The 15728-nt window shown below is 41.7% G+C and overlaps 1 protein-coding gene across 1 annotated transcript in view; it reads left to right on the top strand.

Moving 5' to 3' along the window:
* col4a1 (collagen, type IV, alpha 1) overlaps positions 1–15728 on the top strand; it is a 47596-nt gene that overhangs the window by 5445 nt on the left and 26423 nt on the right. The window contains exon 2 of the mRNA XM_080037546.1: positions 13782–13835. Coding sequence (XP_079893672.1) covers positions 13782–13835 — 54 coding nt within the window. The remainder of the gene's footprint in view (positions 1–13781; positions 13836–15728) is intronic.

Below are 15728 nucleotides of genomic sequence, written 5' to 3'. Positions count from 1 at the left end.
AGTTTTTGTATGCTAAGTCTGTTACTGATGCGGTTAGTGATGGCAGTTTGAGCCAGGATGAATCTGGGGAAACTGGATGTTGACAGTGCTGGAAATAGACTCTTACAGTAAGACCACATGATACTACAGATGACACAGGCACATGCTTCATATTTGTCCCATTAAAAGTTAACTGAGTAATGCAAGAATGTGGCAAATCTGGTGTGTGGGGCCTTTTAACAAGTCTGAGAATTTGATGAATGGAGACACTTCTTATCATGGTTGCTGAACAGGATATGGTATAAGCTTTTTTTTTTCTTTTCCTGTCTATGCCTGTGGATGAAGACTTCATATTCCTGCACACTTATCTTACCTGAGCTGAAATTACTCTCTATTCTTAGTCACCAGTCATGGTAGTGCTGGGCTGTTGTAGCACCATATACATTTACAGAGGAGGACTGATAGAAATAGCAGATCACGAGTCAGATCCAACTGTAAATCCTGAGGACCTGAGACTGCCTGTGTATCCATACTAAGAGCTTCCTGGAAGAACAGATGCTTTATCCATCTCCTCCTCTGTTGCTTCTTTATCTTGCCTCTGCTGCTTGTGCTCTGTCGACTCGCTGGACAAAGACAATTGTTCATTCATGTAGCTGTTTTTCTACCAAATTATTATAGAAAGGAAAAGGCTTCATCTGATAACTTCCAGAAGGAAATAAACTAAGCTGACCACGTGCCGTGGTACACATCATGAGAAGAGGATATATTATAATCTTCCAATGAATACTATAGGAGCAGATTTAGACATGTTTTAACTGAAATGAGAGCAGATCTGTAAGGATCTCTAAGGCCTAAGGGCGGTAAAATCTTAAAGTCTCCATATGTTCACACAGCGGTGACGTAATGGGGATGTAGGAGATAAGGCTTGGTATGGAAATGGGAACAATAGAGAACAGCTCTGACTATGATAGTTATCATCTGAAGTGTATGGTATGATAATGGGCCTAAAGAGCTCCATTATCCGTTAGTTTGTTGCAGACTAGGAAGGGAAGTTCAAGGATGAATGCCGTCTTTCTCTCTGTCCGTTGGAATTTCCTCCCGTTCTCACACTTGTTCTTACGCCTGCAGTGCTGCCTCAATTATTTATCATATAAAAACCGCTGTGTTGCTGATGTCACTGCTAATTTTACAAGGGGATAATTTTCTCATTGGGAACCAGTAACATCAACATGTGTGCAGCACACACAAAAGGAAAAGCCTTGTTGAAAAGGATATTAAATGGAGCTTTCATGCACACGCACACAAACACACACTTCCTATTTTATGTGCGCTCCCTGATGGAAGTATTGTGGCACCCTGTATAACAGTGATGGAAATGCTTCTTTGTATAAATTACTAAATCAAATGCCAGATGCTTGCATGTAACGTGTGTGTGTGTGTGTGTGTGTGTGTGTGTGTGTGTGTGTGTGTGTGTGTGTGTGTGTGTGTGTGTGTGTGTGTGTGTGTGCTTTGAGAGAGAGCAAAAGGCTTGGTTCTCTATTTCAGTTTTTAACCATGTTAGCAGCATGGCTTTTTTTTGGGAGGGGGGGGGGGGGGGGTATTATAAAGTATGATGTCCTTTGAAATGTCAACATATACTTGATAGATTGGCACCAACTAGTATAACATTCATAGTCCATAGAAGATGAATCCTAATGATCCTGGGGATACTGTTCCGCACATTTACACTATGATTTTGGGGTCTAGTTGTGATGAAAATACCTGCACCACTAATAAAGTTAAGCTATCAGCGTCAGCTGTACTTTGTTTTTAGTGCTAATTTAGAAACAACAAACTCAACTAACATTGTGAAACAATATAAACATTATACCTTCTGAACATCACCGTATTAGCAATGTCGTTGTGAGTGAGTTTGCATGCCTGCATAAGCAAGTATCTCCATTCATCACTGTCCATGAGCACAGCTTCACAGATCTGCTACCATGGCTGTAGACTATTGTTAAATTCAAAGAGAAAAGGTTTAAAATTATTTTCTTCTCTGCTTTTTAATGTAAGAGTATGAAACAATGAGAGAAAAGACAAGTGTAAAACATTTTTTGAGAATGTTCCGTGTTGGGTGTATGAGGCTGGTAAAAGTCACTGAGGTCAATCCTTGTCACCACGAGCTGACGCTAGTCCCAGATACCAGAGCACTCTTGAGAGAGACTCGAGGCTGACCCAACCCCTTCTTGTCTTTGTGAGCATAAAAGGCAAGGAAGAGGCCTTCCCCCTTGGAGAAAGAATGGCTTCCTAAACCCTGCATCCTGTGGCACAGTGGTGCACATTCACAGAGGAGCCACAGGCAGAGCTGAAGAAGTCGGGGCTCTTAGTGGCTCACACAGACTGAACTGGCTCTTTCTCAGAGAAAACAAACGTCTGAGAGTAATTGTTGCCTCCCAGCCACCCCCCATCCTCTGTTTCTACCATCCCTCCACCATGTTCTCCCTCTCACTGCTTCAATACCAGATTGGTTCTAGATTGTATTGTGAGGGCACAGGCATCCAAAACAATGTAGCTGCGAACAAGCAAAGCTCGAAAAATAAGCAGCAGGTGTAAGGATATTTCGATTTGATGTTTGTGTGTGTTGGTGCCGATCCCGTTCTTGTGAGACTGGAAAATAATGTGTTTTTTGTGTGGAACAATATTCTCTCAGACAAGTGATTTGTGGGCACATCAACAGAGCCCTGTGCCCAAAGCCAAAAGTCCATTCTCTCCCACTGGCTGGAACAACATGGTAACAACATACACTTTACGTGAGTGTTGTTTTGACAGACAAAAAGGCTCATTTATAGTCCATAAAGAGCCGGCTTAGGGGAAGGCTGCAATCAGCTGTTTGTGCAGTAGCTAGAGCCAGAAAGTCGCCTCTAGGGCCAAACGATTAGTTGGACTGGAGTCTTGCTTAATTTGTTAACAAGGTAAAATTTCGTTCACACACACACACACACACACACACACACACACACACACACACACACACACACACACACACACACACACACACTTGAAGTCAGACACTGAGGACGAGCTGATTAATCAAGAGGACCTTTACATTGAAAGCTCTGTTTGAATGTCTGAATCCACTCTAATTGTCAGGGCAGAGGTTAAAGGTCAACAGGATGAGCCTTTGATGGTCATGTGACTAGTCAAGATGGGGAGGGGCAAGCTGTTTAAGAGGGCAGGAGCCTTTGTAATCCAAGGCAGGAATAATGTATCGGATCTGTATGAAGTGTCAACGTGCTGCAGCATTTGCCTAATTGTAGCTGACCAGTTGTGTTCAGTGTTGGTCAAGACAAGAAGAGCAGCATTGTTATAAACCACAATGATATTGCTTCATTTTACTATAGACTTTTTGGCTTAGGTCTGATCTTCACAACACTATCACAATTTCTGCACCTGTAATTTTCTCAACCCACATTACAGTGAGGGATCAACAGAGAACCGTTTTTGGAGTTCCTTCCAACAGCTGGAGTTTTACCACATACCAGCACATACCAGCATGCACAACACACACAGCTGACCAGCAAGGCCTGAGAAATTGTCTGAAACAATTTTCCCATTTGTGGAGTTAATTTTGCATGTGAAAATATTTTTGGACATCATGGACTGTTGACATGACTGGTGCTGTTTGCTGAAGAGGACTGTGCAGTGTTCATGTTTCATGTTGCATGAGACTTCTGCACCCCCAGAGGATGAGCTTTCTTTGCTCTTGTTTTGGCCACAGTTGGCCATGTTTGGCTTCACTGGATTGTATTAGACTTGTGCTCATGTTGAGGCTCTGTTTGTGTAAGATCCCGGTGTTAAGCGTAGACCTGCATGACGTTGATAAGTGGCTGATGCAGGTTTTTTTTGACACCCCACCACTTACTTGTGGTTCTCATGGCCCCAAATTTGATGAAAGGCATCATTCACCTGGTCTCACATAGGCAAAAGGCCGACTGTGTTTGTTAACCTTTCCATTAACTTTTGTGTGTGTTTGTGCGTGTGCGTGTGTGTGTGTTTGTGTGTGTGTGTGTTTGTGTGCATATGTATCCTCCTATTTGTGTCATTTGGGTAAACATTTGCTGAGTCATTTAATATATTTTCCTGCTATCTTAGCTTTTCCCATGGGATAAATATTGGATCTCACAAAGCTTGCCAAGTTTTATGGTATTAATTTTATTGTTTACCTTCATACACACACTTATATGCAGACATAATTAAGGCACATTAACGTTTGGGAGAGCAGCTCTCAGCAGAAGCATCTGCTTCTGGTTAAAGAAGCCCTGAATAGTTTCTCTGCTGTAGATGAAAACCTGGTGCCGGCAGCCAGAGCAGGACATGTTTTACATCAAGTTGGTCTCAGCAAATATGTGCGACAGGACTTCTTAAATAAAGGAAACAGAAAGCATTACCCTGTTTTATTGCAGAACGTATATAGAATAGGTCTTGAGGGTATAGGACTCTACACTTGGCCTTGGGGTTGTCTGAAGTATTGACGTGAAACCATTGTGTCAATTTTGTCTGTAGCCTTATGTTAAATTAGATAAGACCTTATCTCTTTTAGACATGTCGAGCAGTCAAGTGGGAATAGTTTTGGGAAAAGCAATTTCTTGCTGAGGCTATTGGATTAGAAGATCAGGACAGTATCATGTTTGTATAATAAATCTGGAGCTACCGTCAGAAACCTGCTAGGTTAACACCAAGCCTGGAAACATGTTATTTTTTGCACCTTTTACAAATAAGATCAAATTTGCTTATCATTGAGATTACAAAGCTCTGTCTCACATCTATTTTTTTTATTTCATAGGAATGTGCAGTTCACAAACTATTCTTATTAAATTAAGCCACTATAGTTGTTCGGTTTGATTTACCGGTAAGGCTGATTTCTCCTAATGTTGAGTGATACTTACACATATTATCAATGAAGATACGATAATAATTAAGCTCACAGGAGCAGTTAAAATGAAAAATGGTTTGGTTTAACTTGATCGATACTTTGGCATTACATTTTAAATTTTTATTTCACCATTTCAGTTTGTGCACATGCATCTCACCCTCACACGGACACACACTTTGACGCTGTTTACAGAACAAGTTGCACAAGGAGCCTCCTCTACCAAGTATGGCAGTCAGACAGAAAAATTCCCCTCCTACATTTCTATTCTCTCATCCCAGCCTCTCAATACCAGAGAAGGCCAGGAATGTCAGAGCAGCACAGTTCAGCCCAGTGCAGGCTGAAAAAAAGTATCTATTCCCGTCGAATTAACTTTTATTATTTTAGCTTTTATTTTTCTGCTTTTAAAGTGTGTGTAGTTGTGGACGGTTGTGGAAACAGCATAGTTGTGGTTCGTATGACCTGTGACCGTGAAGAGAAACCACAAAACCACAAAAAAGCTGGAATGAGTCGACAGTGCCATGCCACTAACGTCATAGTTTTTATGACATCACAATCAGCTGAGTAGTAGCATGAGTACAAATATGTAGTTTATTTATGTGAAAGTTTCTTCTTGCTGCTACAATTATGACAATGAATGCCTTGTATTCCTTGTTTCGCATTGTGCTCCATAACTCTCCCATTTAGTGTTGCGTAATGAACCGTTTTGCCAAGCGAGATACTTCTGACATATATGGAGTAAAACTATCCTGATAGTCTCCATATGGAAGACATGATCCGTGGTTTAAGTGTATGAGCATGCCTTCACGTGGTGGCCTACGCAGGTTAAACATCTTAAACCAACCAAGGCATTGTGGTCAAGTTACACAGGGGCTTGTGAAACTCCCTTTAACAAACTGATAAAAAAAAATGTGCCACTGTTGTTTGGGAACCTATATTTGTTTATATGAAAGTTCATGGAAACATTCAATTAAACAAGGTTGCACAATATTTACTTGTGGGAAATGAAGCCCAAATGCCATGGGATGTCATTAAGGGTAATTAGATCAGCCAAGAGGAAATCAACCCAAACAGCCGAACGCCCAAAATGTAGAACACACTACAAAAACAAAACTGCAACTGATGCAACATTATGGCTAACTTGTGTATTTCTCCTCACATGGGGTAGACTGGTGATCGGCCACCACACCCATCTGACGTTGGATCAGAGGGGGGTGTGTCGGACCATATATGTAACTTTCCGAAACGAAATAGCCGACATCCACAACAACTTCACACCGTGACTGGCCAGCTGTGTGAGGTGAGAAAGGAACCAATGTCAGAACTTCTTTCTCAAGTGAACTGAGTGCAGCACTTTAAATCCCTTCCAGGAGAGACAGACAGAAAATGTGTGCCCATATTTTAACAATATCCCGTCTCTATGACAGTCAGCGTTTCAATCATTCTCTGAGTGTGGATGTTAAAGACAACTATAAACTATAGATGATCTAGCTCTGTAAGAGCATAACCCCACCCAACAGCTGGTGGGACTGAAAAGTATGGCGGGCAGGCAATACATTGAATAGACATCTCTAAATGGTACATCTCAAAATGTACATCAATTTTATTTTAAGAAATGATAACAAGCTAAACAAATGTGACCATGCAAAAAGCCATAATACATATGTAGGATCATTTGAACTTTAATTTATTGAAAGGCCTATGTGTTGCATAGCTTAAAACTACGATATACGATGCATTGATGTGTGCAAAGAGAATGTAAGCTCCACAACACTGAAGAATACTAAGTGAAAATGTACATGTGAGTTAGCATAGTTATCTGGTTTCCCTCTCAGTGAAATCCATATCAGTGTGGAAGGAAGGCTCCTCTCGCAGCCGAGGAGATAAACTGTGGGGGACTTCTCCAGTCAAATCATTTTCCCTTGCTGCATAGATTTTCACATTAGTGGCCCTGCAGGAAAACTTTTGTTTCGGTTTCTGAAAACAACTGAAACAACAGTCTTCCGCAGCACTTGTTTCCTGATAAGAGCGGCCAGAACCTTTTGTGCATGACTCTGGCTAAGGATGCCAGCTGAGCTTCATATCTTTACATTAGTAATGTGAATGAAGTTGCTGCTGGCGTACTTTTTGTTACTCTGTCTTTTTTTTAACTTAATCCAACCAATACAGTAGGCTAATACATATACAGGTCCTTCTCATATAATTAGCATATTGTGATAAAGTTGATTATTTTCCATAATGTAATGATAATAATTGAACTTTCATATATTTTAGATTCATTGCACACCAACTGAAATATTTCAGGTCTTTTGTTGTTTTAATACTGATGATTTTGGCATACAGCTCATGAAAACCCCAAATTCCTATCTCAAAAAATTAGCATATCATGAAAAGGTACTCTAAACAAGCTCTTAACCTAATCATCTGAAACAACTAATTAACTCTAAACACCTGCAAAAGATTCCTGAGGCTTTTAAAAACTCCCAGCCTGGTTCATTACTCAAAACCGCAATCATGGGTAAGACTGCCGACCTGACTGCTGTCCAGAAGGCCATCATTGACACCCTCAAGCAAGAGGGTAAGACACAGAAATACATTTCTGAGCGAATAGGCTGTTCCCAGAGTGCTGTATCAAGGCACCTCAGTGGGAAGTCTGTGGGAAGGAAAAAGTGTGGCAGAAAACGCTGCACAACCAGAAGAGGTGACCGGACCCTGAGGAGGATTGTGGAGAAGGGCCGATTCCAGACCTTGGGGGACCTGTGGAAGCAGTGGACTGAGTCTGGAGTAGAAACATCCAGAGCCACCGTGCACAGGCGTGTGCAGGAAATGGGCTAGGTCAAGCCACTTTTGAACCAGAAACAGCGGCAGAAGCGCCTGACCTGGGCTACAGAGAAGCAGCACTGGACTGTTGCTCAGTGGTCCAAAGTACTTTTTTCGGATGAAAGCAAATTTTGCATGTCATTCGGAAATCAAGGTGCCAGAGTCTGGAGGAAGACTGGGGAGAAGGAAATGCCAAAATGCCTGAAGTCCAGTGTCAAGTACCCACAGTCAGTGATGGTCTGGGGTGCCATGTCAGCTGCTGGTGTTGGTCCACTGTGTTTTATCAAAGGCAGGGTCAAAGCAGCTAGCTATCAGGATATTTTGGAGCACTTCATGCTTCCATCTGCTGAAAAGCTTTATGGAGATGAAGATTTAATTTGTCAACAAGACCTGGCACCTGCTCACAGTGCCAAAACCACTGGTAAATGGTTTACTGACCATGGTATTACTGTGCTCAATTGGCCTGCCAACTCTCCTAACCTGAACCCCATAGAGAATCTGTGGGATATTGTGAAGAGGAAGTTGAGAGACACCAGACCCAACACTGTGGATGAGCTTAATGCCGCTATCGAAGCATCCTGGGCCTCCATACCACCTCAGCAGTGCCACAGGCTGATTGCCTCCATGCCACGCCGCATTGAAGCAGTCATTTCTGCGAAAGGATTCCCGACCAAGTATTGAGTGCATAACTGAACATAATTATTTGAAGGTTGACTTTTTTGTATTAAAAAATTATTTCTTTTATTGTTCGGATGAAATATGCTAATTTTTTGAGATAGGGATTTTTGGTTTTTCTTTAATTTTTTGCCAAAATCATCAATATTTAAAACAATAAAAGGCTTGAACTACTTCAGTTGTGTGTAATGAATCTAAAATATATGAAAATCTAATGTTTATCAGTACATTACAGAAAATATTGAACTTTATCACAATATGCTAATTATATGAGAAGGACCTGTATACTGTCATCTCACAAGTCTTCTCTGAAAGACACTATTTTAGTTGCCTGAATATCAGGAATTGATCTGTTTTTGTGTGTGCTGAATAATAAGCAGGCGAGAGGCATAGTGAAATGACAAAATTCTCCAACAGTTAATTTCTTGGCCCCTTCATGACACCCCTGGGGTTCGTGAGATACCACAGCAGTAGTGGGAGGTTATGGCAGGAATATGCTGGGAATGTGATGTCGTTTCAAGACAGGTCTGTAGATGACATTGACCAGATGTTTGTGTGATCTTCTGTTTCCCTCAACATGGTAGGAAAGACAGTGAAACACATACAGATGTTGAAAATGCACAGTCAAGTTGGAGCACTGCAGTAACGGGGACGACTCTGCCTCCTTGTGGTTAAAATCGGTACTGCTGCAATACCATGTTCATGAAAGCTGCGTGCTAAATGTATGCAGGTGAGAATTTAGGACAGTATTATATGATGACAAGGTTGAGTATTTAAGGGAACATTTGCCATGTTTGGAGTTTTGCTGCAATACAGGAGAAGGAGATTTGCCCCCTTTGGCAAAATGAACCGATGCAGTGAGTCACACAGCCAGACTAAGCTGAAGGACAAATACTAACTGTACCCTAAGGGCAGCAGCAAAGAAAGCAGCCATATTTGTAGGTTTGGTAAAACCCAGTGGCCTTTCCATCCATTGTTAATCATGTACAACATTTTGTGAAGAAGCCCCAAGTCTCTAGCAGGATGTTTCATGCAAACAGTGAGGTCAGGAATGCAGTTTGATTCTGTGGGGTAAAGGCATGGTAGTGTATTGATTGATCGCAGAAAAGTTAGGAAATGTCCCCCCCTGGAAGGCCCCACAGATACAATTAATGTTTCAACCTTAAGTGATGGGGGAAAAGCTACAACTACAGACTAGCAAATAATCCTGTCTCTGCCTATGGATGATTGTTTGATAAAATAAAAAAACTGAAAAACAACTACATTTACATTTTGTAATTGTGAAATGTCCTTAAAGGGCTCAGAAAAGTGGAAATTATAATATCTACAATTCCATGACAGTTGGACAAGCTCTATCTGCATTGCTCATCATCTCCTCTCTCCTGGGCAGTTCAGAGCACCGGACTTATGTATCTAATGATGTCAGATATATCGAGCATGTGTTGTTGAAGCATCAGGCCACCTGGGGCGAGTCTGATGTAACCTCCAGCACCTCTGACACATAACACCAAGCACTGAGATGCAATGAGTTATGTCGAGCTTTGAACCTGCCTCTGTGTGTAGTGCCACATATCCGGGCAGTCACGTCTTCCTTTTCTGTTGGCATTTTATGCTTCTGTATCAGATTCTGTCAAAGTAAACTTTCGGGCCTGTGTGTCCCTGCCAGCTCCAGCCTGAGTAAACAATCACAAACACATTAAGTCATACGCACAATTAGGAGAAGGCACCGCTTTGCGAAGCACCCAGTTAACGTCAACACTCTGCCAGCATACGTCATATTGATTTTTCACAGTTTGGACACATCCAGACTTAGGAATGACATAAACACTTGCCCAGAGACACGTGAGGCAGTCTGCCGAGGGGTTTACTGGATCTGTGTGTGTACGTAAGCACTCGTCACTTCAGAGTCTGTTTGCTCTGCGGAAGATCATGTTGTTTGGGCAGAGCACCATTATATTCATTTTTCACAATCTGACGCGCAAGCAGACTATCCTGCTTGAACAGTTCTGCAATGTAAAAATACTCCAGTAAAGATTCAGCATTTGAAATAATACTTTTCCTTTTTTACTTGTAGGTCCGACTAACATTTTGGTGTTGGAGTCAGGGAGAAGTGAATTAGCTATTATATTTACTGTTACATAGTTTAAAACAATGCATCATACTGTATATATTCCAACTATTTCTCTCCTGATACAAATTCTGATAATGAAACTGTTTCGGATTACCGTTCTGAAACCAATTTCGATGCTGGCAAGTCACATCTGCTCGATCCGTTAATCCACATATGGATTCAACATTTGGATCAGTGTATATCTACTGTCCGATGCTGGTTGTTTAGTAAAAACTGGAAAATATCTCTCTGAAAGTTAGTGATGTAGAAGTAGCATTCAATGGTAGGACTTCACTATACCAACGTTACAAAGTGTAAGTCAAAAGTACCCTTATATTGAGCAAGTTTACTTGTTTTCTTCCACCACTGACTTGTTTGTGAACATGGTAAGGCCCCTCCATGATGTAGGCCTATAGAAATGGTATTTATGTTAGAAATGGTCCCTGACTAGTGGTATAGCTGGATAATCGGAGCCCTCATCGTCATCTGTATGATAAGATCCTCTTAAGATCCCCTTCTCCTGCAAAGCCCAGATACCAAATCAGACAGTGACCCACTCTATGGCTGCGAAAGACTCATTAGCAAGACGCTCCTTTTGTGCAGATGTCAGTTATGTCTTTGTGCCATCTCTTCCATGTGATGTTTGGGTTCATTGATGTGCGTAACGGATGTGGAAGGAAAACAAACGGGAGCAATCAAAGAAAGACTACTTTGATGTATCAGCAGATTAGGGCGCTGTGTTTGGAGAACCAGCTGTAGACATCACAAGTTAGTGGCGTTTCATCATAGACAAGCACACATAGCGTACTCATGATTGTGCATGTCGGTTTGAGGCTTGGGTTCGCTGCCCACTGACATGCGGGAATATCTGCTCAGCTACAGACAATTAAATCAAATTGGAGACAGAGAGCAACAGGTGAACGAGAGACTACTTTGGCAATATTCAACCATAAGCAGCTGTGATTTACTTTAATGGCGCTGACAGTATCCAAGTTTGTTCCCTCATTGCATTAGAGTGCCTTAAATCCCTTGTTAGATTATCAAAAAAATCATGTTAATCCAGGATTTCCTATTGCTGCAGACTGCAGGTTTTCCATATTAAAACACACATGTCTTTCATTCATTCCCTCTGTTTGTCTTTTGACACCAATCTGATCCGAAGCAGGTGGTCATGAAGTTCTCCCGTGGCATAACAGAAATTAAACCTGTAAAAAACACATAGGAACCAGAGGTGGAGAGGTGAGATGGTGTGAGTTAGAGGTGTCTGAGAGATCAGGCAATGGGAAATGACGCACTGTAGGCCACACATGACGTGTTATATGCTGCCCATAGAGAAGAACAAGTGCACTAGGACAGGGCGGGGGCCGTCTGGTCTGAAGGTCCTGAAAGTCAGGTCTGTTTCCCATGATTACCCATGGTTTTAGAGACACATGTTGTTTCAGTTATGTAAGTTGGAGATTGCGTGTATGAAGGAAGACTGGGAATATGTATAAGACTTGGACAGGATATTGAGTTAAAGAACATTTTAAATTAAGAATGACTTATGTACGAGATGTCAGCTTTAGATGGTTAGGAATGGATCTCCATGGTGATGTAGCCATTTATTTGTTGTGTGTGTGTGTGTGTGTGTGTGTGTGTGTGTGTGTGTGTGTGTGTGTGTGTGTGTGTGTGTGTGTGAGAGAGAGAAAGGAAGGAAAAACCGCAAGAAATAGTTGTGGGTTAGGCCATAGTGTAGCTGTGCATTCTCTGGCCAGAGCCCTGTCCAAAGCTCTGACAGGCTTTTGGCTGGAAGCCTTGCACGTGAGCATAGCAACAGCTGTATGGTGGATGATGGAAGGAGAAAGGCGGAGAAGAGCAATGGCAGCGAGAGCCAAGCCAGTGCAGGCCAGTTCCCAGGCTCCAGCCTCTGGAGAGCCCAGAGAGGAGGAAGCCAGGAGGAGAGGGAGGGAGAACAGCTGCACTCATGTCCCTCTGCCTGCATGTAGTTGTAAAAAAAACTCTTCAGTGACCCTTCATGACCATTGCTATAGTTTACATTTTCATATTAACAATGGATGGATCATATGACAAAGTGCTGCTTCTACTGACAAACTGAGAAAATTACCCCCAACTCTGCAGTTCCCTTTAGCTCTTGTAGCTCAGCGTTTTAGTTTTAATGGCTGGTAATTTCACTGTTTTGTTTCACAGCTGTTTTAAGTAATAACCTATAGGAACCAATTGTAAGCTACCTGTCCGACACCAAACGGCAGCTAGCCAAAGTTAGACACTAGCTGCTGAACATAGTGGCATATTAACCAGCGAGAAAGGTTATATTTCCCCGAGGAAATAAAAAAAGAGGGACTATTGGACTCACATATGGATAAGAAAGACACTACTTCTAATAATTATAATAATTTTGTTCTTCAAATCTTTATACTTATTATTCCACTTCTTCCCCGTATGTTTTTTGGAGCTTCATAACTTTTTAACCATTCAAATATCAAAATGTTCAGCTATCAGGGTCAGGTTTTTTCTACCTTTTAAACTTTTCAAAATATTCAGCTTTTTAAATTTTATTTGTAACATTAAAGCGTATTGGTGCAGCCTATGACCTTTATAAAGTTTTTCAAATCTTCATAGTCAGCTATCCAGTTTAGCGTAAGCTTTTTCAGCATTCACACGCATTTTCAGCAGGAAATGCATTTTGTAGTTGTAAATGTTGCTCCGTAACTGCTGTAAGTATAAAATAAAGGTTAAATAAAAATGTGTAGCCTAAATAAGCAACTATTTGCAAACAAGTTCAACATACCAATGTTAATTGTGATTGTGTGTGATCACAGCTATGTTCTGCTGCCCACGTGTTGAAAAAAAATCAGAATTAACAGATTGGTGCTAAGAGGTGTTGAACTCTTGATTCATCTTTTGACTGTTAAAATATCAAAATGCACTACTTTTGATTTATCAAAGTTCCTCTGTTAAAGAGTCCACAACATTGCAGAAGTCTGTCTGCTGATCATTCACTTTGGTGATTTAGTGTCAGGGGGATATCTATGAACCATCTGGCAGATGCCTGGACACTTACTTACTATTAAATAAGGAAGAGGTTGTAGCAAAACTGTTCTCATCTGATGGATGACATCAATTGACCCTCAGCAGGTGTCTGTTATGCTTTCCAGCTAGCAAGCATTATGTTCATTTTTTTCGCTTCGCCCCATCTCTACCCCCCTGTCAAACTCTATGTTTTTTTTAAATGTTTTGTCATTCAAGTGATGGATTGCTTATTTGTATGTTTTTCTTTTCCCTCAGGGTTGTGGGGCATCATGTGGAAAATGTGACTGCAGTGGTGTGAAAGGATCAAAGGTAAGATTTTGTATTTGTACTCATTTCAATTATCATTGCCAATCAATCCATGTGTTTTCCCTCCACACATTTGATACCAGACCTTGGCTTTAGTTTGGGGACTGTTCAGGTCATAGCAGACTGAAGCATAGCAGACTGCAGCAGCCGTAGCAGTGCTCACTATGCTCTGACTAATGGAGTCAGCCCAGTGGGATGGACTGGATCTGGGTACAGAGCAGTCACAGAGCAGAGACCAGGGGCCTCATTTATAAACGTTGCGTACGCCCAGAAGAGGGCGCACGCCAATTTCTAAGCAAATATTGGGATTTATAAAAAACAAAGGTTGCGTTCCGAATCGCATACTCTTTCTTTTTTCTATTCTACATACTACATTCGACGATAAAAAGAATCTAGTTAGGATGCAGTAGACATACTATTGGGACATACTTTTCTCTCTTATTTCATCATAACATTGCGCCTTGATCTTGCCTCTTGCTTTTATATCCGTCGCATCCCCGTTTGTTTTCATAACATGGACCTATAGGCTTCGTCGATGTTACGTCACTTCACGTGCGCACTGGATTGTGGGTCAGAATCGCCCAAATAGGATGCACTTTTCAACACTAACAATCTTGGCCGCATGAAGTAGACCATCCGGGTATTCTAACCATCCTAAATCTGGCCACAAGAATCGGGACATCCTAAATCTTTTTTTCTACATACTATATAGTAGAAAGTATGCGATTCGGAACGCAACCATACTTGACGGGAGATGTGCGGTCCTCCACGCAAACTCTGACCCATGCGTACGCACAGAAAGTGGAGAAAGGAGAAACGGCGACTCCGTCGGCACATGTATGAAGTGCGAGAACGAATGTGTTTGTGTAAACTGTATCCAGATAGGCCTATTATAAGCCATGTAGGTCTATCATATATTGGGAGTTCCTTTGCAAAACGGATGAAGCCATTCTTACAACTAATGAACAAATGCCTCCACGGATTTTTCCATGGAGTGATACCAACAAAAACAAAACGAATTAGGATCTTAAATAGCCTACAAACGGAGACATAGGCTATGAGTGCTCTGCAGTTATTAAAGAATAACCTATCTGCATGTTGTGGAATTAATTCTGATAATATTGAGGTGGAATACAGCCTATTACTTTTACACTGACGCTGTTCTCGATGCCTCAGTCAGGCAGACAGGAGTGCACCTTTTCATACACTAATGATAAGCCTACTGTACATCACATAGGCTACTGTGATTTTTTTCACGGCTTTTAGTCCGTTTTATCTATGTGTTTTTCTTTGTGTTTAAGCACGTCGCAATTGTGTTTTGAAAGGGACTGTGAAGTTTATTATTAACCCTCCGCCGCCCGTCACTGCCCCGGGATGAATTCTCCGAATCTGTATCTCATGGGGGGTCTCAGTGCCCCCCGCTCGTGGCACAAACACTGTTGTGTGAGTGAGGATATGCACTTGTTTGCGTCCACTTTTATGTCGGATCACTTCTTTTTATTTCGGCCACAGCGTTCACAGAGATCGCCACAGGCTGCACTCTATCGCCTTTACGCTCACACTGCCACCAAACTATATTTTCCCTGTTCGCCACTTCTCCAACGGGTACTTCGGGGTGACCGCAGTGATCCACACCGTGTGGAGTTTATTTTTCCATTTCCCTTTCTGTCGGCGATTGCCACTACCGCCTTCATGCACTCAGTAAATGATATTAATTCGGGCGTGTCGATGACTATGTATGGGTAAATATGGGCGGTACGTGAAGCCCGCAAAGGCTGCGCCACATTTAGAGTTGATTGTGATTTATAAAGGGAAACAGGCGTAGGACGTGAGTGCGCACTGTTTTATAAATCCGAATATTTTTGTTCGCACGTACATCCTACATTTCTTCCGTAC

Source organism: Ammodytes marinus (genome assembly GCF_949987685.1).
Source record: "Ammodytes marinus genome assembly, chromosome: 12".
Taxonomy (NCBI): domain Eukaryota; kingdom Metazoa; phylum Chordata; class Actinopteri; order Uranoscopiformes; family Ammodytidae; genus Ammodytes; species Ammodytes marinus.
Note: the sequence above shows the minus strand (reverse complement) of the source record. Positions and strands in the feature narration are given on the sequence as shown.